The sequence below is a fragment of the Phoenix dactylifera genome, chromosome 3, assembly GCF_009389715.1.
Source record: "Phoenix dactylifera cultivar Barhee BC4 chromosome 3, palm_55x_up_171113_PBpolish2nd_filt_p, whole genome shotgun sequence".
Taxonomy (NCBI): Eukaryota; Viridiplantae; Streptophyta; class Magnoliopsida; order Arecales; family Arecaceae; genus Phoenix; species Phoenix dactylifera.
Window position 1 is genome coordinate 23,194,425 of NC_052394.1, and position 23,484 is coordinate 23,217,908.

General features: G+C 38.0%; 1 protein-coding gene and 1 pseudogene across 1 annotated transcript; both read left to right on the top strand.

Annotated features, from left to right (window-relative positions):
- Positions 1–347: 347 nt before the first annotated feature.
- On the top strand, positions 348–16,260 carry LOC103704151 (pumilio homolog 2-like). Its single transcript, XM_008787336.4, has 9 exons — positions 348–1,494; positions 7,029–8,539; positions 9,899–10,040; positions 10,146–10,253; positions 12,707–12,919; positions 13,017–13,127; positions 14,278–14,472; positions 15,296–15,470; positions 15,764–16,260. Exons 1-9 carry the CDS (start codon positions 859–861, stop codon positions 15,799–15,801), a joined length of 3,129 nt encoding a protein of 1,042 aa, XP_008785558.1. The 5' UTR covers positions 348–858; the 3' UTR covers positions 15,802–16,260.
- Positions 16,261–17,461: 1,201 nt separating this feature from the next.
- LOC103704150 lies at positions 17,462–23,474 on the top strand (annotated as a pseudogene).
- The last annotated feature ends 10 nt before the right edge of the window (positions 23,475–23,484 follow it).

Sequence of the window (23,484 nt, forward strand, 5' to 3'; positions counted from 1 at the left end):
GGCCCCTTTCCGGAACCCCGGGCGCCCCGTCACGTGCGAGCCGCACGAGCGAATCCAGCCCCTGGCGACGTGACACCGGCATCTCTCCGCCGCGCGGGTTCGGAGCACGAGCCGGAAAACGACGCATCCACTCAAACAAGAAAACACATCAGATAATAATTTAAGAAAGCGAAAAATAAAATCTAGCTAAACCCCTTGCATGCATTAAATGGGAAAGAGAAAAAAATGTATTATTTTTTAAATCGGCTTCGGCAAAGTCCGAGCGGTGGCGTCTTGTAAAAACCCTAATCATGCCGAAATTCCCCAGTCTGGACCGACATTGACCGCTGATTCCTCCATCAGACGGTCGAGATCGTCCGAGTCCTAGAGCTTATCACCCCCAGGCACCTACCTCACTCTATTGTTCTCTTGCTTTCTTTCTCTCACTGCTGCTACTCGCTTCCCTTCTCTCCTCGTTCCAGGGCCTCGGAGCGGAGAGCGGGGTATCAATGGCGGAATCGATGGCCGATCGGCAATCGCTTCGAGCTCGATCGTATTAAGATCGCACCTTTTTCATTCGATCTCTCGGACGCCTAAGGCAATTTCGCCTCCCGAGTGGCGATCGGTCGCCGAGCCGGGGATTTAGGGTTTCCAATCGGGAAATGGTGTGAATCCTTGTTTTAATGGCGAAAGATCCAATCTTTCCAGTTAAAACATAGCGGGTTTGGGGTTTTCTAGTCTCGGAGCTGTTCAAGCTGCCATCTTTCGCTGTCTTTTCTCCTTTCTCGTTTCTTTTTGGGGTGGTTTTGAAGTTTAGTTTTATCTCCTCTTCTTTTTTGTTTCTTCTTCTTCTTCTTCCTTTTTTTTTGGGTTTTTGGAATGGTCACTGAGAGCCCCCTAACGATGCTATCGGAGAGAGGGGTTCGGTCCATGATCGGAAGCGGGGGGGAAGGATTTGGTGGGGAGGAGTTGGAGTTGCTCCTCCTGGAGCAGAGGAGGCAGGAGGCGAGCGATCGGGTGCGGGAGCTGAATCTTTACCGGAGTGGCTCCGCGCCTCCTACCGTCGAAGGGTCGCTCACCGCCGCGGGAGGGCTCTTTAGCAGGGAGGTCGTTGCTGGCGTGCCGGATTTCTTCCCGGGAAATAATGGGAATGTGTTGTTATCTGAGGAGGAGGTCCGGTCTCATCCGGCTTACCCCTCCTACTACTACTCTCATGTTAATCTGAACCCGCGCCTCCCTCCTCCGATTCTATCCAAGGAGGACTGGAGGTCCACACAGAGGCTTAAGGCCGGGAGCTCGGTGCTGGGAGGGATCGGGGATAGGAGGGGACCAAACAGGGACGGGGAAGGGAGGGACAGCTCGCTCTTCTCGCAGCAGCCTGGCTTCGGTTCGCAGGAGGAGCGCAAGGGCGACCTGAGGGCGGTGCCTGGTTCTGGGGAGTGGCTGAACCAAGGAGGAGATGGGCTGATCGGCTTGTCACTCTGCCGACAGAAGAGCTTTGCTGATATTCTTCAGGTGATTTCCGGTGGCACGAAATATATATTCTGTTTCCTTGTAGTTTGAACGTTCCATTGCTATTTGACTTTACTTAAATATTGCAACTGTAAAAATTTAATCTTTTTCATTTTCCCCCAATTTTTAACATTATAATTCTTGCATGCTGAAACCTTTACTTGTATAATATTTCCTATGAGCGACAACCATGAGGAGTTCTCGTGCCTGATTTTTCTATTTTGTAGCTGGAGACATTACGATGCTTTGGTGAAGTATCTTTATTTTCTACTGGGCTCTTTTCTTTCCCTAATTATATGACTTTACTTGTACATGCTGATACATGTATCATTTTCCCTTTCTACGTGCTTATGGTAATTCTCATTTCGGTGCATAAAAAATATAGAGGACAATTTGTTTCTTGCCATATCTGGAGGCACACATCTACTTGCATTCGATTCGATTTTGTAGGACACGGTCAATGATATAACTGTAGTAAAAATCAAAATGGAAACACTCGCAACCAAATTTCAGCATCATTTTTTTCTTTTTCCGAATCCTGTTATTTGATAGCTCGATTGTCTCTTTCTAGATCATCTTTTTATTTTATAAATGGTCAGCCAAGCAAATCATTAATAAGCATATGATGAGAAGGCCCCAATATTTAATACAACAGCTGGAATGAAAGAGGTCTTTCCTGTAAATTGTTTAATGTTAAAAAATATGTGTGAATTCATAGGAGTGGTTTCCCCTGTATCTTTTCCTTCCTCCTTTTGCAAGGGGCTTATGCAGAGTGATTGTAGTGGTTAGAGATGGAAATGATTTGTAAATCAGGAGAAGTAGCTGAATCGCCTGAAGTATGGTTTAATTGTAGACATCTATGATAAGAGCGAAAATATGAATACATTCGCCTTCTATACAAAATTTTATTTTTTGGGTTTATTTAGTTTACTTGAAAGGTCTAGAGATAAGGTATATAAAGGAAAAACATAGGAAGTTTAACATGGTTTCTTATTTCGCCAAAGGTGCACTTATAAATATACATTGATGTTGTTGTTTTTCTTTACTAGCTATGGGAACTTGGAACGGATGTGATTTATTCAAATAGAAGAATCAATTAATGATTTGCTGTGGTTTCAGATTTAATAAATTTACACTTCATTTCGGATCATGTATCTATCACCTTTTCTTTCTTGGAATTTATTGGAGGGTAAATATGGTGGAGTTTAAGTACTAAAGGTTAGCGTATAGAAGGGACTGAAACAGGTCCAAGCTGCTTAGAAGTGAGATGCATGACTTTACATGTAAATATCCGGTCATACTGGGAATTTGCATTAGATGTAGCAGAAAATATCTCTATATGAAATCTGAAGGTTGAAGCTGATGATGAAGCATAGAAAAATCTATCCAGACTAAGAGAATATTCTAGGTAGTGATGTAAATGACTTCATACTTTCTTCTGTTATTCACTTCAGTAAAACACTTTCCTTGCACCGTCAACCCTTTTGCGGTTATGTTATCTTGATAATTTCCTAGACTCCTAACAAAAATGTGTTCTATACTTATCTGAAATGGATTTAAGGGTGAGAACTAGTTTATGATTCTGAAAAATGAACAGAAGTGTTTGCTTATTGTACTTTGTTCAAATGAGACAAAATTAAAAGTCATTTTTAAAAGGTAAAAAAAAAATAAGAAGTCATTTAGATGGAATTGTAATAGCAACAACTTATGGTGGATTCTGTAGGAAACTCAAAATCCTTTTAAGGCCAGAACAGGATTGACTCTGGTTCAGCTATATTGTTAAAATTGAAGGTTCCTATAGTGACAACTGCCTTTTGATGCACCAATGCCTAGTCAACATTAAATAACATAAAGGAAATGTGGAAATTAGATAAAACAAAAAAGTCTGTGGTGTTTCCTCTGTTAGGAGTGCTGATGTCAGGATTTGACTCCTTGACCTTTGTAACTACTAGATTGGGGGTTAGATATCTTCGTACATGAATATGCATGAATTTGAGTGTTGGTGCCTATGGGCATCCCTGCTGGTATAGTGCCTGCTCTGCCATGTTGACATGTGTAGTGTGGTGCCAAAACAAAGAATTATTTTCTCCCAAAAGCACTCAACATCATGAGGTCCTAACCCAAATTGTCTTGTGCTGAACCAACACTGCTCGATACGGGTGAGCATGAATCAATATGCAGGGTATCTTGGCACCCCTGCGCCCAATGCCAGCAATTTGGTGGCATGGGATGACATAAACTAGCATTCAAGGTTCTACGTACCGACATTACCATATAGTACCCAATATAGTATGGGGGGTCACTAAGGTACCATACAGACATATAGTATCTCATATATGCCATACTATATGTGTACCTCATAATACAAGGACTCGATATGGTACCATACTGACATATAGTACAGCTGCTATCTTGCCTTCAGTTTTACACCATGTGCTGGTATGGAGGTTTACCAAACTGACCAACCTAATCCTTAATTGGTACGGGGTCAGCTACTAAGATTGAAGGCCTCGATGGCATGGTTGGCACTAAAAAATCCTTGGCATATAATCGATACATATGGAATCATGTAAGTGCTCTGGGGCTGCTTCACAACTTGTTTATGTTCTACACATGCTCGTCATGCAGTAAAACATGGACATGTGCACACCAAATCATAGCTATTTAAGACTTATATTTTGCAGGGTTCACATAATGTGAGAAAACAATTAAGATTGTAGGGGGAACAAATGACATTCATGGCATGAAAATGTGGAGGCTAGAAAGGAGAAAATTATAAAAAGCTATCCATCTTTGGATCTCATATCTTGTTCTCTGATAAGGCATCTTTTGTGATGATTTTGAGTGTATTGGTGTGGAAGAGATCTGGTGACCTAGTTGAAGAATTGTATTTTTGAAGTAGGGAAGCTAGGGCTGGACTGGTTAAGAGAACAGGAATATTGACCAGGGGTAACTCCCTCATATGGAATTATATTATGCTAGGTTGACCTAGATTAAAAGGTTGTATATGCAAGATAATAAGCGGTACAAGAAGGGGGGGGGGAGGAGATTAATAAGAAAAAAAAGGCTCTGCATGAAATTTGTGTACACATGAAAGAACTCTAAAATCTTGCTGATTTAGTTGTATGTAATTTACTTACTTTTTTAGTTGTATTTGATTTATTGGAGTCTTAATATTTTTTTAAAAAATCCCTCCACATGAAATTCCTTGATCAGTCTTGTTAATTAAGGTATATGTGTGGAAAAACCTAATGTATTCGATTAGGCCACCCTAACACCTGCAAGTTATTGCAGCCTGCGATTTGCTGCCTCCTGCAGATTTATTACCAACACTGTACTTTCTGACTCATCATTTTCTTTAAAACTTGAAAGTGAAGCTTTTGATTTTCATTTCTTTGACTATGTTTCGTATCAACGGGAATGGTGCAGTGCTCCATACACCCAAAGGTTACTGAATTAATTATAAATTTTGAAACAGAATATATATGATTAAGATTACTTTGTTCTTTCTTTAAGGAGATTATTATCCTTGTGCCATTTGGACTTTATGCAGGATCTATTAGACAAACAGATTTGTCCTGTATTAGAAATGCTCTTTTCATGTGGTTTAAAGTATACTGAATTCTACTCAATTAGCTGCTTTATCACATGTGGTACTTCTTGCTCGCATTTGTGTCACTAGCTTGCATACTCATTTTGTTTGTCCTTTTAAGCTTCATATTGCATCATATACCTGATTGCCTTTTATATTCGGTGCTTTGAATGCTCTGGTTCCCCTAGTCCCCATCCGGCTATTTGTAATAACTTACCCATTTTATCCCGTACCAGTTATTCAACTGCTGTTTCTCCTTTTCTGTTCCTTTGTCTTTTATGCTTTAGTACCTTTAAAGCTGATGAGGCCTTTGTTTCATAGCTTGCCTATTATATCCATCATCACTAACCTAGTCAGCTTAAATTTCTAATATAGCGGAAACTTGGGTTATCTGTCCACTTCTGTTGTTATTTATCCTGTCCTTGCTTTTTTCCTTGTTAAATTTGGCCTTTTGATTCATTGTCTCTTCTCTTGCCACAACTAATTTACGAACTCTTAGTTTATTCATATGTTCATCATTGTGCCTCATTTTTATTATCTTTTCATATACTTCCCTTCTATGCTTTGTAAGTTTGTATTACTGCACTGCGAATCCATATATAACGTTCTCAGTCTAAAAGGCAGAGAACTTTTTTTTTTTCTTTTCCCTTTTTTTTGGTTGGGACGAATCTTGCTCCCTAATTTACAACCGTCCAGCTATGAACTGACCAATCGTAGGGAATACCCACCATTATGCATATAACTAAATGTTAAATAGTGCGACAGTTTTCAGATCCTCTGCATGGAGAAGTCCATGTCACATTTTAACCTGTATAAATCTGGTGTGACTAAAGTGTCTCAAGCAATTTGTGGGATGTGAGATTGGAGGAATGGCTCTGTCATTCATCTTTAATTGTTCTAAAAGATAAAAACAGGGACACCTACAATGGTGTATTGCTAGACCCCCTCGAAGGTTATGTATGGGAGCTAAAGTATTTGGTTGTTTATGCATCAACATCTAATGGTTGATGTAAATGATGGTTAAGAAAGAAGAAAATTTGGCAATTGGTATGGTCTATATTGTTTTCTGTTCTTGCGTATTTTTAAAGTTAATTAATGAGGCAGGAATCGGCAAGGAGAACAATAAATGAGGTAATGATGAATGCATATAATTTCAAATTGGGCAGGACTTAGTCTACAGATGTATGTTGCTTCAGCTTAGAATTGCTGAAAGCACCATCGCTATAACTTTTGAGCCTTAAGACAACGATGATTTTGTCATTGTGGTCGTTGTGAATCCTGTATAGTCTCATGATATGTATTCCAAATCTGGGGCAATGGCTATATTATATTAGCAATTTTGCAACTTTTGAACTTTAAAACAACTATGATTTTGTCATTGTGGTAGTTGTGAATCCTATAGAGTCTCATGATATGTATTCCAAATCTGGGGCAATGACTTTATTATGTTAGCCAAATAAAAAACTTTCTCAATTTTTTAAAATCCGAACTTTCAAATGATTTAAGTATCATATTAGACTAAGGCTGTTGATTACAATTTGTCAACTTTTATTCTCTATTGTACCCAATCATCCGCAGCCATTGTTGCTTGCCCAGCACTTGCCTAGCACTTGCCTTTAATTTAAATGTATCACCGGCTAATTATTTCCCCATTTAAGATTACATATGAAAGATGATGAAAATGATAAATCAACCATTAGTTTGCCAGCAGCCGTCCTGGTTTCTCATGGCCATGCATCCTGTCTACTTTGTCAGATGCCTTACATTTTATCAAATATAAAGCAATGAGACTTGCTCATTCATGTGCCATGTATAAGATTAGGATCGGTTTAAAATTTTATGTCCATTTTTTACATACAGGTATCTGCCTTTACATTGTTTTCATAAATTTGGTCTGGTACTATACTGCGAAGCCTTGATGAGATTTGGCTATCATTTATTACAGGATGACCTTGGCCGTGGAACTTCCATGTCAGGCCATTCCTCTCACCCAGGAAGTCGCAATGCACTTGTTGACGGTGTCGAACCATTAGGATCTGCTGAGTCTCATCTTGCTCTGCATAAAGAAATTGCGTGTTTAGATGGGAAAAATTCTGGGGGTTATGTTCATAGTGTCCCTGGACTTCAGAATGTTGATGCATCGGCATCTCATAACTTCGCACCTGTTTCAGGATCAGCCCTAGAGAGAAGCACCACTCCTGATCCTCAGCTGGTGGCAAGGGCTCCCAGTCCTTGCCTTCCACCAGTTGGTGTGAGGTTTAATGCCAATGACAAGAAACATAACAATGGCTCATCTTCCTTCAATGGTGGCTCCTCTGGCATTGCTGAATCTGATGATCTTATAGCTGCGTTATCAGGCATAAGCTTGTCAACTGCAGCTGCAATGGACAGTGTCAATATTTCCCAGTTGAAGCTTCAACCAGGATTCAACAACCACCAGTCTTTTCTTTTTGATTCGCAAAGCGGTCAAAACCATGTCAAGCAACACACTTTCCTGAAAAATTCTGATCCAGAATATTTACGGGTGTCTTCTATTCCACAGTCATCTAAGTCTTCATATGCTGATTCAGCCAGGAGTGGTACAGGTCAAATTGACCCAAGAAATTCAGTTCCACGGCCAAATGCACCTGCTGAACCACACAGATCCGCTGCTGGTTCATCTTCACAGTATCAGAATCTTGATACTGTTGATACAGCATTTACAGGTTATGGATTGAGTGGGTTCTCTGCGAATTCTGTGTTACCATCGATGACAGTGAATCATATTGGAACAGGAAATTTGCCTTCTTTGTTTGAAACTGCTTCTGCTGCTGCTGCATCTGTATCTCTTGGTATGGACTGCAGGGGCTTAGGAGGTGGTATATTTGCACCCCCAAATTTAACTAGTCAAGCAGACTTGCAGAATCTTGGTCGAATTGGCAATCAGACTGCAACAGCTCTTCAGTCACCCCTTGCTGACCCGCTTTATGTTCAGTATCTGAAGGCAGTCGAATATACAGCACAAGTTGCAGCTACCCATAGCAATCCTGCTGCAGAAACAGGTTTTGTTGGAAATTCTTATATGGATTTACTTGGATTGCAGAAAGCTTATGGGGGGACATTGCTTCAACCGCAGAAACAGTATGGGATGCCGCTTCTAGGTAAATCTGGAGCATTAAATCAAAGTTTCTATGGGAATCCTGCTTTTGGCCTGGGTATGTCATATCCAGGAAGCCCTTTGGCAAGTCCCATTGCTTCTCCAGTTGGACCTGGCAGTCCTCTTAGGCATGGTGAGCGCAACATGCGATTTCCTTCTGGCTTGAGAAATTTAACTGGGAGTGTCATGGGCTCCTGGCATTGTGGTCCAACTGGCAACATGGATGAAAATTTTCCATCCTCACTTCTGGATGAGTTCAAGAGCAACAAGACAAGATGTTTTGAGCTTGCTGAAATTGCTGGCCATGTGGTTGAGTTCAGGTATGCTCAACGTGCATTCAGATCTTGACATTTCAATATTGTTCTCTTCATCACTCTGGATGATATCATTGATACTTATTAGATAATACCAAGGACCGCCGAACCGCCTAGTTTAGGCAGTGCCGAGCTGCTCCGGTGCGAAACTGGGTCGATTCGACTAATTTTTTTGGTTGCAGCCCCGTACCGTCCGGAACTTCTATAGAACCGGTCGGAATCGGTCTCTTACCGATCGGAACTGATCGGTTCGGTGCATACTTGGTGTGAATTGGCCGAGTTAACCCGGTTCCAAATCGGGTTGACATTGTTCCTTGAATGATTGCCACATGATTCTTTTAAAGTATCAGATGGCCGTTGGGAAGGCTCGAGAAGGCCTTCCCAACAGCATTTGAAAGCGGTTCCGCCGCTTTTCCTTCCCAAATACTCCAAAAATAACACCTTCGATTCAGGCTATCAGAAGGAAGATCCAAGGCTAAATAAGGTGTGCTTCCTCTTTTCTACATCATTCCCTCCTTTTTTTTTTAGGAGGGGTGGGGGCTTGAAAAAATATCTCAAAAATTGCAAAGTAAAGGGAGATCATGCCAAAATTTTCGATTTGGGCTTGATTTTTTTATATATTGTAGATCTATGGACGATCTATGGGCTTGTATTATTTTTTTAATTTTCATGACACTACTTGATTTGAGGATATTTTATGTTGTTCATTGTAGAATGCAACATCTCACTAATTATTTTATGATTTGTATCATTTTTAAGCAATAAGTTGCATCATCTAGATTAAACTGAGATCATAGAAACATTAAAAAAACATAAAAAAATAAGAAAACATAAAAATCAAATTAGACTTAAAATCATTGACAAAGTTCAAAAAAAGATGATGAATTAAATATTCTTGAAAACTTAAAAAAAAAAAGGGCGTGCCGGTCCGTGACGCCCTATCTATACCGGTTTGGTATAGTACTGAACTATACCGGACGCCGACCAGTACGGGTCCTGGTACCGGTTCGGCAAACCTTAGATAATACCATGTTTTTTTCCATGATATTTCAAAATTGTACATGGAACCTAATAGCTCTTGATGTTGTACTTGCTTTTAACTGAAATGTGGTATATATGTATCTTTAGAGAGCAATTAATAAAAAAAATGGGCAATGCAGGGCTGGATTAGCTAATATGTCCTGATACTGAGTCAGCTTATTGCCTGTTACCATGTAATCCTGAATGCAAACTGAGGTTTACCAACTATTGCCTCAGTTACAACCCTATGATCTGGACTTAAAAATCCTGGTTCTACATTTCTTATAATGTTTAACACTCATCAAGGCATTTGTGTACCTAAACAGCTTTATTTGCTATGTCCAGTGCTGACCAGTATGGGAGTCGTTTCATACAACAGAAACTTGAAACATCAACCACTGAAGAGAAAAACATGGTTTTTGAAGAAGTCATCCCTCATGCACTATCACTGATGACGGATGTTTTTGGAAATTATGTGGTCCAAAAGGTGATCCCACCCCCTCTGCAATTAGGTTCTCTAGTGCTAGTTTTTCATTACTTTTAGGGTGCAATTTTTTTTTATAAAAAAGCTTATGATTTGCCTTTATGTTAGTTTTTTGAGCATGGGAGTTCAGCTCAGAGAAGGGAATTGGCCAACCAACTTAATGGGCATGTGTTGGCTCTCAGCCTTCAGATGTATGGCTGTCGAGTGATCCAAAAGGTATCTTTAGCTCCATATATATTTTTTGGTGAATATGAAGCAGAAACATTATATTAGCTCTTTTTGCTATAACAAATCCTGTTTATGGTGGCTGTTTTTTTTGGTTGTGCCTTAAGTGTTTTGCTCTTTGCTACTCTGATATCAAGGTGAAATTTGGGATAACTTACATTTTCATATAAATGAATACAGATAGTCATTTCTTATTTGTCTTATTCATACTTTCTCATCCTGCGTATAATGGATATGTGCTCCTAGATATGCCCAATATTACTGCTAACTGTATGACCTTTTCTCCTAGGAACCCCGCCTTGGTGTGGTGGTTCTCATCTTTAAAGAATCTTTTATACTTGTTTTACCTGTTATGAGAGAGATAATTTGTTGTGCATGCTTGCCTTCTTAACCCTTCACACAGCCTTTCCCCCAAAAAGGCCCGAAAAAAAGGCAAATTGCTTTCAGCTTATCCGCTTTTGTGTTTCAACTTGCTTCTACTTATAGCAGGTTTCTCCTCCTGTTTTCTCATCTTTATTGTTAGGAAGCACTTCCAGCAGCTGTCTCACTGAAGTTATTGTTCATTATGGAATGAATATGGATCCACAGCTCAATAGGCAGTCACAGAGTATATGTGTTACTTTGTCTGTTCAAGGTGACCGGACTATAACCAAGAACTACTCTTTTGTAATGATATTTTTCAATCTAGAGCGACCAGAATTGTGAAAAAATTATTGAATTAATTAAAAAACAAACCTTAACTCCTTGCTGCTTAAGTAGTTGCCAATTTTTTGTTGTTGTTGTTGTTTGATGCTGCTCTTAATATTCTCAATTGATCATAAACGACGTAAAAGGAGCAATGCTGCCTAGCACACAACTTGAGAATTCCCAATCATGAAAATTCTGCCCATTGGTATTTTGCCAAAGTTGACATGTGGCTTCATCTGGTTCTTGTTTCAGAGATTCTTTTGAGTTTTCTTTAGCTATTGTCATTTCAGATTTTGGAAGACTGTTGTATATTGGTTCACCTGTTCAGATTTTTAGTATACCTAATTTTAGAACACAAATTAATCCATTAAGCATGATTTGTGCAGAATATTTTGGACCAGAACACCAGTTAGAAAATCAAGATAAAATTTTGAGCCCTATTAAGCCGTGCTATCCAAACCTAGCAAGCAGATCTTTTGGGTCCATAAAAATATTCTACGCTTAAAAGAAATCAATCTTTTCTGAGGGAACACAAATAAGTGGTCAGAAATGTTTCTGTAAGAAATAGGAAGGTGCTTTAACGAGCATGTCTTGGACTCTTGTGTGGTTGTGTGGCAGAGGTGAAACTTTAGAAGAATTTTACTTGCTGATGGGCTAATACTTGTGAAGGTGGACTTTGGATGAACTCAATCTGGGGCAAGCTGCAAATCTTGATATCAGATGTTTGAGTGGAGATGGAGAAGATTTATTTGGTGAATTATAAATGACGTGTTGAAATATATATTTTGGTCATTGATGTTCAACACTGAAGTCTATAACACTGCTTAAGGGGCTAATTATGGTTAAAAATCCATCGAAATGATGTTTTAAAAATAGGATACTATATAGATTTTTGTATGGGTATGTAGAACTTGATTAATATCTTCAGGTACTCGAATCTCTATATCAGAACCCTTTTCCATTATATTCATAGTCAAGGCATCTCTCTCATTTGAAAGGGAAGCTAGGAAATTCGACCATCAATGATAATATCAAGTTATCAACCAACATTTTACCGTACTGTCTGTAAGTTGTTCTATTCACTTATAGGTGTTTATATTAAACAAATAATTTTAGTTTAAGAAATGGTGAATTTGTAATTTCATTGTGAAGTTCTAATCGTTTGTGACATGTAAAAACATGTTTGGCTGCTGATATCAAGGTCCAGTCTCAGATGTGTGTATTCTAGCACATCCTTTCTCAGCACACCCACATAACATGAATAAACATGACTGTTTTGTACTCGATTGTTTGAAAAGTCTTTAGATATTTCTCATGTTATATTTGTCCTACATTAACAAGTAGCTTGGTATATAAATAATGGCCTCAGAAAATTGGGCCATCTGGTCCTTGTTTGCTCAGGTGTGTTATGTCTCATATTAACTCCGGTTGGTATTATTTTGTTGGCTTCTATCTTTCTCCCCTCATTCTCTTAGCTTCTTGCATGCTAGATAATATTGTAATTATTAGTTGAATGGAGATGGTGCCCATCTTTTGGGAAAGTTCTGAAAATATCAACTGAACTGACAAAAGTTGTGTTTTTCCGCATTGAACTGCAGAAGAAAGTTCTAAGAATTCCGCTGCTGTACTTAACTCATCATATTTTTCTGATCTTCCATTTGATCATGCTTGAATTAAATGGATACATATCGATTATAATGCAAATAGATGGCTCAATGTGGGTGCAAGTCAACTATATGTACATACCATTGCTGCAGGCGATCGAAGTTGTTGATTTGGACCAGAAGACAAAAATGGTTATGGAGCTTGATGGCCACATCATGCGCTGTGTACGTGATCAAAATGGAAACCATGTTATTCAAAAATGTATCGAGTGTGTCCCTCAGGATGCCATTCAGTTTATCATCTCAACCTTCTATGATCAAGTCGTGATTTTATCAACTCATCCATATGGTTGTCGTGTGATACAGGTATGGAATTCATGAACTTTCTTATACTTGCATCGATGCTTAAATTTGTATGTTAGTCAGTGCTTCATGGACTTAACATTTTGCTTTCCTAACTCAGAGGGTATTAGAGCACTGTGATGATCCTAAAACTCAACAAATTGTGATGGATGAAATTTTGCAATCTGTTTGCATGTTGGCACAAGATCAGTATGGGAATTATGTTGTCCAGGTTTGTAGCATCTCTGGATTTCTCCAATACGAAGTTTCTCACTGTTCTATCTGTTAAACTTCTTTACATTACAAGATAAACACATTATGTTCATGTTATGTGGATCGATAGCTTTTCTGTGAATTTTCCTGATGATCATTAAGCATTTAAATTCTTTTCTTTTGTAATTTTGCATGATATTGTTTTTCATAAGTTAATAGTTATAATGAAATTCCACCCATTCTGTGACTCTCTAAATATTGTCATTGCTTGCCTAAGATGATTGTATTTAACTAAACCAAAAGGACATCTTTTATTTAATATTACCATCAGCTGCAAACATTGACAATGCGAATATACAGTTAACTCGAACAGTATTCTTGCATGTTAATGTTTGGCTTACAGAACATACATCCTTGGCATACATACTTCCATTCAAGGTTGGTCCTGCTATAATCCCCATTGATTGGAGGCTTCTCCAAGAACTTGCCACTAACCTCTTGAAAGAGGCCATTATTTTGAAGATCTGTTTCTATCTTCGACCAAGATCTCCTTCTAAACTTGTCTTTGTTTCGCAAATCAAGTGGGCTGTATTTTTAACCACCTCATGATAAGCACATATTACATTCTTCCAAGTAGTCAAAATTCTATTCTGTACTGGTGGACATTTTATCTAGTGTCATGATATTGTGACTGAACTTAAGCAATCTATTTCAACCCCTTCAGCATTTTGTTAAAGAGATCCTACGAAGCTCGGATGGAGGCAGCAAGGGTATGCTTTTCTTTTTGACACTTTACATGATGTAAAGAAAAAGGCACTTTGACATATGAACCAGATATTGCCGCCTGTTACATTGCATTGCTATCAAAAATATCCAGTTTCTTTATGCGATGCATTCTTTGACACAGCTGCTTTGCCTTGTCAAACTTCTAATGTTTACTGGCTTGGCTTCATTGTTGCTTTGTTGAAATTTGTTTTGTGCCTAGAATATATAGTGTCTTCAGATCTGCATGGCTTACATTTGTATCTCTTTATCTCTTTGGTCTGATATCTATTTCATTGTAGCATAATGTATGAGTTCCACCAGACTATGTTGTTATGGAGTCTTCTTGGTTTGTACTGTGTGCTATTATGGATCCTCTCACTTCTATATTGCTTGAATTGTAACAGCATGTGTTGGAGCATGGAAAACCTCATGAGCGATCTGCCATTATCAAGAAATTAGCTGGACAGATAGTTCAGATGAGCCAACAGAAGTTTGCATCAAATGTCGTTGAGAAGTGTTTGACTTTTGGTGGCCCCGAAGAGCGTCAAATTTTGGTAAACGAGATGCTTGGCTCCACTGATGAAAATGAGCCACTCCAGGTTTGTTGTTGTTGTCTTTTATTATGAGTTATGGCATGATTATGGTAACATTATCCATCTCTCCTGGAAAACCAAGGCATGAGATCAAGTGTTCTGCCTGCCTTGTGTTGAGCATGTCTTTGGGCTTTGGCTACAGCTTTAATGGCTTCACTTTATTGTTTTCCTATGCAGTGAGAAATTTCCACTATTTTTCTTATTCATTCAGTAATTTTCAGTTTCACTTTAGCAAGCTCCACATTATGAGCATATCCTGACTTCCTCTTTATGAATGCTACATCATTGTTTTCATACAATATTTGAATTTACATATGTTTTAAAGTTGACCGGTCCTCTGCAGTGTTGAACGATTTTGTCATTCTCGTTAAAAGCTTTGCTTTCCTACGTGATACATAAACTGTGAGCAATACCTTTTGCTCAATCATGCTGTATCTATAGTGAAAAAGAGAAGGGAGAAAAAGTTACGAAAAATTGACAAATATTTACCACTTCAGAGTTTCAAAGTTACAGATATACTGCAGTTCATGCTTTAGGCGCTCAGAAAATGAGAAACAAAGGAAAAATCTCTATTTGGTCTGAATTGTTTGGTTATAGTTCACTAAATGATGTTGTCGCTACCTATCAACAACAGAGAGGAAAAATCTCTATTTGGAGACAATCATATATGGCTTGTTCCTTGTAATTTAAGAATCATTTCCTACTAATGGAAAAATACACTTTTGGTTGATAACTATTCATCGATGAAAAAGAAAAAATAGATACTTGTTTATGGGAACATTTAGGCATCTCACTTATACGCTCTCCCTTTTCCCTGTGTGAATGGCAGGCCATGATGAAAGATCAATTTGCTAACTATGTTGTACAGAAAGTATTGGAGACTTGTGATGATCAGCAACGCGAGTTGATCCTTTCACGAATAAAGGTCCACTTGAATGCGCTGAAGAAATATACTTACGGAAAGCATATAGTTGCTCGTGTAGAGAAACTCGTTGCAGCTGGGGGTAATGCATACTTCTCTTTGCTATTACTTTCACTTCGTGAATCTATATCTCCCTTTGTGCTCAAAAGAAAAGCCACCTTTTGGATTTTACATAAGTTCTACCATCATGCGACTTCTGGAGTGCATGCTTACTATTCCATCTTTTCTGCATGAACTTTGCATAAAGCGATGGTGGTTCTGTTTCTACGAGCTTATCCCTTGCATTTATATTTCTAGTGCCTCCTTTTGATCTCCCACAGCCTCTTTAATACTTGGCCAGTCTAATGGGTTTTTCTTTCTTTCTTTCTTTCACAGAAAGGAGGATTGGACTGCAGTCCCCATATTCCTCTTAGATGGCATAGGAACGAAGTTGTACAGCTAACTGAGGCTAGTGTGAGCTCCCTCTTTTATCTATTTAGTGGGCAGGTACAAGCTGGCTGGAAATAAAAATGTTGCTTGTACTGGAAACTGTACATTCTGTAGTTCGAGGTTATAGTTTATATGCCAAGCCTGAGGCTCAGTTGGTTACCATTACCTGCTGCCCCTGCACAGGAGATAAATGTCTGTACAAGCTTTTATGGTGTAAAGAGATGGTAAAGAAAAGATGCATATGTTACCATGACTGTACAAATGTAGCGATGCGGAGAGCTGTCAGTTGTCTAGGACTTAGGACAATCTTAATTCTCTTTGTTTTTTTTTAATTACTCATGGATTTTATAGTACATGATAGACAATTTTCACATGCAATTTACTTGTTTATGGACAAGCCTTTGGTTTTATTTAGCTTATGATATTCTGCATGGTTGGTTTTATGTATTGCTATATTGCAGCTGGTGTTTATGAAACTTGCCCAGGTGTTAATGCTTTTCTCTTATGCTTGTTTCGCCGGTATTTTCTTTTGAAAGTTCTTCTATTGAAACTTTTTCAAACTCTAGTTTGGTTTTGAAGTTAAAATTATTCGATTTCAAATGGTTTTAGGAAAATGCTGTAGCTTTCTTGTCACTCGCACACTAATGTGGCATGTCATGGTTTGGCCACTGTGCCATCCCAAGCTGATGACCTTACTGGGTGAGTAACCATTTAGGGTGTTCATTGATTATCCTCTTGAGCGGCTCAATGCATTTGGGGGTCTAAGATGAATTCATTGAGGGAGGTTTTTTTATCCATTGTCTTCGAAGCATATTTTGCAGTGGGCTGGCCTAAGATGAGCCTACCAGGGGAGGTTTTTTTTATTATTTTTTATTTTGTTTTTGGTGGGACTGTTTCAGTTGCTTGAGTATTAAGCCAGCTTTGCTCTTGACTGGAATTTTGTTAAGAACCACCATGGGTAGCCAAGATCGTTCTTAAATTTATTGTGGGATCCCAAGGATGCAAAGATCTTCCTAGATAAACTAACTTCTCCATGGGTTTGTTCAATAAATTTTCCTACAATGTAGGTAAAGGTTTTTGAAGAATGAGGGAAAGAACTGCTCGAAAGTTACTAGAAACTCTATTCCGCCAAAACAGAGTTTTTGCTTAGAAGTTTGAGAGCTATGGAGCAAGGTTAAAACTAGCTGTCTTGGTACCATTATGCGTTATTTAATTCATATCTTGTTATAATAGAGGCAACGTGAGGCTAATAGCTTATGTTTCATAACTTAATCTCAAAAAATAATATTTTTAAATTGAAATCTTCATGCCAATTTGGAAAAAAAAATTATTTAATTTGTGTATGGTGACTTGAAAAGATCATAAAATTATAATCTTAATGGGAACTCATAAACAAGTAGCATTGCATTTCCACATAAGCTTATTCCAATGCTCATATATTATTAATTTTTAATGGTTTTGGAGGAGTTCCGTTAGCTGGCGTAGATCGGCGTTATGGGTACCCCCGTGAGGGAGAGACGGAGATCGTCAGATCGGACCCGGATGGAACTAATGGACCGTCAAGATTTGTGCCCGCTGAGGCGTGATGTCGCGGATGGATATTGATTGGGACATCATCATGTCCCTCGCTGACTGGCAGTATCAATCTGACGATCGTGGTCTTGGAAGTCAACGTTGAGCCGTATGATCTTGATCAAACAGTAGAAGTTCTCCACTCTCCCGAATTCGGGGAAAGGCGGTTTATTCGCCGCTATAAATCGGGACCCTTCTGCCGGCTTCGCTCCGCAGGGCAAAAAAACTAGGGTTTGATAGAGGGGAGAGAAGAAGAGATCGTTTCATCCGTTCCTAATTTGATTCTTCGCGAGTGATAAGAATCGATGGCGAACGATGGCTTGAAATGGGAGGGATTGCTTAAGTGGAGCCTCGGTCATGCCGATGGGACCAAACCCTCCCACAATCTCAGGTATTCTACAGTTTAATTCTTAACTTCCTATTCTTTAGTTTGAGGGTTTAAGGTGTACCGGATCTTCCTTGCTAATGTTTTTTTTTCCTCCTGTTCTTAGTTTTTCAAGTGGCTTTGGTGAAGATTAAAAATTGTTTTTTTCGACTTTCTAGAAAAACTTTTTACATCGATTGGTGTATGTTTGAGCTTTATATATATATATATATATAAATGTGTTGTTTTAATTGTTCGAGGTCAGTGAGGAGGATCGGAACTGGTTCATGGAGGCGATGCAAGCCCAGACGGTTGATGTTGTGAAACGAATGAAGGAGATTACTCTTGTTATGAATACTCCGGAGGACGTTTTGGAGGCTCAGGGCGTCACGCCAGAAAATATTGAAGGTATATTATATGCACCGAGCTTAATTGTCTTTTTTGTATGGATATTAGTTTCATTATTAAGTGCTCAACTCGTTGTGTCATAGTTTTGGTAGGTGAAGAGATCCCCTGAAGAAAATAGGAAAATAGATCTTAAGAATTTTAGCTAGTAGCTTGGGGCATTCATAAAGAACTTAGGGGTTTATCCACTTGGATTGAACCCTGGCTTTCCCCTTTTAGGTAGCGTTTGGCGGCCTAAATACGATCACCAAGGTGATCTTAGATCATTTGTGATCCTTATTCTAGAGTAATTTGATCCTCGATGATCTAAGATCATCGAGTTTGGTATGCTATATTCCAAGATCAGTGAATCAAGATCCTCAAATATCCACAAGTTACCTATTTGGTATTTCATGGGAATCAAGATCACTGATGATGTAATACCAAAACTATCCCTTATATATTTTATAAAAATATTTATTAATCATATGAAACATATTATTATAAATCATTAATATATTTGTTAATATATTAATTATTAATGTATTTCATAAAATATATTTTTTAATCTACAAATGATCAATCCTATAAAAAATATATTAATTGCTATCATAGAATTAATATTTTCATTTAGACATATAATATATTATTATCGTAATATTAGTATTTATTTTGGTTAGGAAGATAAGGTAAATAGAAATAATAAATTAAAAAAATTCATGATATAAATATAAAGTATAATAATATGTTTCTATCATAACTTAAAATTATAATTGAATAATAATATGGCAATAATATAATTGATAATATATTACAATATAATATATATATCATAAGTACAATATATGTAATATCAATATAATACAATGTATAGTATTAGTATAATATATTAGGTGCATCGATATGTCAATTTTTTTGCTGGACTAAGTTATATTTTTATCCTGAAATTTCAATCCAGAATCACTGCTTTAGAATGATCTTGGATACCGGACTTCAAGGATGTGTTTTCCATCATTGGGTTGGTTGGTGATTTGAGAAGTGGGGGTGATTTGGGATCACTACCATGTAGGATCACAATGATGCAACTAAATACAATGATCTTTTTACCTTCACCCACGTCACCTTTGATCTTGGGATAATCACCCCATACATGAGTCTGTTTGCATTGTCCAAAGTAATGGGCAACTGAACTACCAAAGATGAATGCAGAAAAAGAAAGTGAAAAACAAAGGTTACTGGAAGCAACGAGTTATTTTATCACATTTCTCTTCTTAACTTATCACAAGTTTTTAAGACTTCCTTTTCTTATGCTGATTCAACAAGAGATGATTGCTTACTACTTCCAAGGGCGTGCGGCCGGTTGTAGGTTTATCTTGGTATATTCTTAGCTCCAATTCATGAGCATGAAACATGCCAATTCTTTTATTTCTTAGAACATACATGATTCAGATGCAGTCATTTACACAAAGAAATTTAAATATTCTCTTTAATCAAAAAGAGTAAAAGAAAGCGGGTAAGAGTTTCATTTCTTTAAGATGGATGTAATTGAACATAATTTTGGTTGGCATCCCTTGCTTTACTGTATTTCTGATGGAAACATACTTTCTTTGTATTTGTGGAAGATCTAAGGTGATTTCTTCTCCGCTGTTCAACTAAAGGTTTGCTTCTTGTCTTTTGGTACACTTTCAAGAAGTAAATGAATCTAGAAAGTATTGACATATTCCCTAGAAAGGGAAGGTTGGTTGACTTATGGGCAGAAGTTTAGGACCTGAAAGGCCGGCAGATGTCTATTTTCACTTTTCTATTTTTGTAAAGGCTGTTTTCACCTTTCACTAGGGTCTAATTTGGAGAAGTTATAGTGAATTGTTTTATTTTATTTATTTCATGTTTAGCTTAAGGGAAATAGTAACATGTGGGAAAAGGAGTGCTCTTTATATGATGAAGGTAATAGAAGACAGGATCCTTTATATGTGCCGTTCATCATTTTCTTTCCATGAAGGCAGTAGAAGATACATGACTAAATTTTCTGTAAAGCTAGTGTCTGCTAATAGATGAGGATCAAAATCATTTTTTTTTCAAAAAAGATGAAGATCAAAATAATGTTCACTTTAAAAATCAATGACAACTGGGTGGCATTAGGTCTATTGGTTTATTTTATATTTAGTTTAGAGGGAACATCAAGTTTGAGATTGATCAAAATATGTTAGACATAACAGACATCCATGGGTGTTTAAAAATGTATGGCTTTAGTTTATTCATTTTATTCTGTATCTGCTACACCATTTATTGTTGTTTTCCTTTTTTCTCTTCATTTTCTTAGACAATCAATAACCATTTGACTCATTTCTGCAGACATGTTGGATGAGCTAGGAGAGCATGTTGAATCTATTGACATGGCTAATGGTAAATTTCTCATTGTCTTTTCTTCCCTTTCTGTACATTGTTTTCTTGTCTTTTTGTTTGTGTCTGCATGCGCATGCCTATTTGCATGCTTATGGGTGGATTGGTTAAACATGTGATAAGGTGCCTGATGTTGTTAGCTGTAACTTCTGTTCTCCCCACCTTTTTTTCCTTGTTTTCTTTAAGAAAGAAGACCAAATGATTAATAAGTAACTCTTATGTTGTCTGATCCTTGGTCAAATCTTCTTCCGTCTTGTAAGAATGTTACATTTGCATTTTTAAGTTGATGTTCTACATGTAATGCCTCGGCAATTCTTTATGGCACAAAATCTCTAAAATTCGTAATTACATATCCTGGTTAATTCACTTTATATTTCTTCGGTTCAAGAAATGTTAACATAATAGTGCCTAGCTGCCTTGTCTGATTAGCGATGATATCTTGTTCCAGTTCTTCTTGATGTGAATTGCTTTCACTATTTTGATTGTCGTATCTGACTGGTCAAAACCAGAGGCAAGATATTTAAATGCATCTCCAAACTTGAGGCAATAAAATTTTAGTGAATACCTACCCAGCACCCTGTCTTTTGTGATTATAGCTAATGCGAGATGATGAGTTCTCCCTAATATTGTATGGTCTGGGTAAACACCTAACCATAGATTAGCTGGTATATTGCTTTGGTGAATGTAAACTGAAGAGTCAGAGATTGTTCTAAGTTTTAGTCCAATCTGAATTATTTTTATGCAAATATTGAAATATGACATGACTCATCAGATTCTTGTTTTTACTTTTTTTAAAAAATATGAATCACCCTCAATTCAGAACTTATGAGGAGTGAAATTGATCAAGTAGAATCTAATTTCAGAGAATTTCTCAATGCACACAATCAACCAAATACATAAAACAGAAAAAGAAGCTGAAGAATATCCAATTCTTGTATGGAATGATTACAACTTATCCAATTATAGTGTGCAGAGAAGTAAAAGTGAGACTTGCTAATGCATAATTTAATTTTGTATTGTAACTGTTTTGCTGTGTTTGCTGCATATTTTTTCTGTTGCTATTTTCTGCGAAGAGTCTGTTCTCCTGAACTTTCTGCAGCCTCACATTTAGAATCCTGTATATTGTTTATGGAAACTTTGTTTTATGGGCTATTTTTAACTGAATTGTTCTGGGAGAGTGATATAGGCATCGCTAAGAACATCCAATTTTGAAAGTTTGGTCCTTTGAGGTTTGCTTATTCTCTATAGTACTTTTATATGAATGCAACAGATCTTCACTCGATTGGCGGTTTGGTTCCTCTACTTGGTTACTTGAAAAATTCTCATGCTGGTATTCGAGCAAAGGCTGCGGAAGTTGTGACTACCATTGTGCAAAATAATCCCAAGAGTCAACAACTTGTAATGGAAGCCAATGGACTGGAATCCCTCCTGTCAAATTTGACATCAGATCCTGATATAACTGTACGAACAAAAGCTCTTGGTGCAATATCCTGTAAGTACCTATCATTGTTCGTATTATGTTTTTTTTACTTAGAGCAGAACATAGAATTATTTGTTCGATTTCATTATATATGCATTTGCTAGAATGATAATTCAAAGCGTTCTCATGTGTTATTCAGCATTGATTCGGCATAACAAGCCAGGGATTGCTGCATTTCGTCTGGCAAATGGCTACGCAGCTTTGAGGGATGCACTGCGCTCAGAAAATGTCAGATTTCAAAGGTACCTCTCTTTGATCCTTTATCTACTTGGCTGAAGTATGTGGATATTAACTGAGTTGTTGGATGCACTGGGTATCATGAGTAGCAATAGACTTTTTTTCCCCAGTTAAGGGGAGCACCATGATAGAGATTTATATGATTAGTCATAATGGCGACTTAAACAGTGGGGTTAGAGAAGGTCAATGAGTTTGTGGATCTCGTGGTTGACTCGAAATTAGCTGTCCTTTATAAATGCGAACATCTCGGATCTCCATTAATTTAGAGAGACGTTGAATAAAATGGATTTGGTTCATAATCTGTTACCTTTGTGCTTGTGCTGATATTAGATATTCAATGTTTTTTTAACCACCCTTTCCCCTCTGAGCTTTATCTTTGTGTTTGTGCTTATAACCAAATTATTTCATCAGGAAGGCTCTCAATCTGATTCAGTACCTGCTCTATGAAAACAACTCAGACTGCAGTCTTGTTGCTGAACTTGGATTTCCTCAGCTCCTGATGCATCTAGCTTCCAGCGATGATTCAGGTGTGCGGGAAGCTGCTCTAGGAGGCCTTTTAGAGCTGGCTTGTTGCAGGACATCAGGAAATAGTAATGCATTACCTGAAGAAGATAAGCTGAGACAGGTACTCCAAAGCCGAATTGAGGGCATCAACTCTATGAACTCTGATGATCTTGGGGCTGCTAGGGAGGAGAGACACCTTGTGGACTCCTTGTGGAGCACATGCTACAACGAGCCATCCTCTCTTCGAGAGAAGGGTCTTGTCGTGCTTCCAGGAGAAGATGCATCTCAGCCGCCACCTGATGTTGCTGGGAAGCTTTTCGAGCCACCACTTCGAGCATGGGCAGCACAAACCCATGGCACAGTGTTCAAACTCCACGAGTGACAACAAGGAGAGCCCGCTGTTACTAGGCCCTGGAGCTGTGGATGAGGGGTCTAGTGCACACCACGATGGCCCTATTTCAAATGGTGGAACACTGGAACCTCAAAGCTGAGGGATGGAATGTTGTCTTTATTAAGAATGTATTGCCGTTAGTGCAACGACATGTATAGAGGGCAACATTCGAGTTGTGTACAATAGTGTTAAAATGTACCTTGCTTCTCTTATCATTAGCCATCATCTTACCGAACAAAAATCAGCCTTCAAATGTTATGGAACAAAGTTATTTGTATGATGAACTCATAATGTTATTATTAAGCTGTAAGGGGTTTCTTGGTTCTTTTTTGAGT

Excerpts from the sequence above, each read along its gene's own strand:
- LOC103704151 (XM_008787336.4), top strand. The coding sequence starts at position 859 with ATGGTCACTGAGAGCCCCCTAACGATGCTATCGGAGAGAGGGGTTCGG. Across the intron at positions 8,540-9,898 it reads GGCCATGTGGTTGAGTTCAG|TGCTGACCAGTATGGGAGTC; the intron begins GTATGCTCAACG and ends TGCTATGTCCAG. Across the intron at positions 10,041-10,145 it reads GAAATTATGTGGTCCAAAAG|TTTTTTGAGCATGGGAGTTC; the intron begins GTGATCCCACCC and ends CCTTTATGTTAG.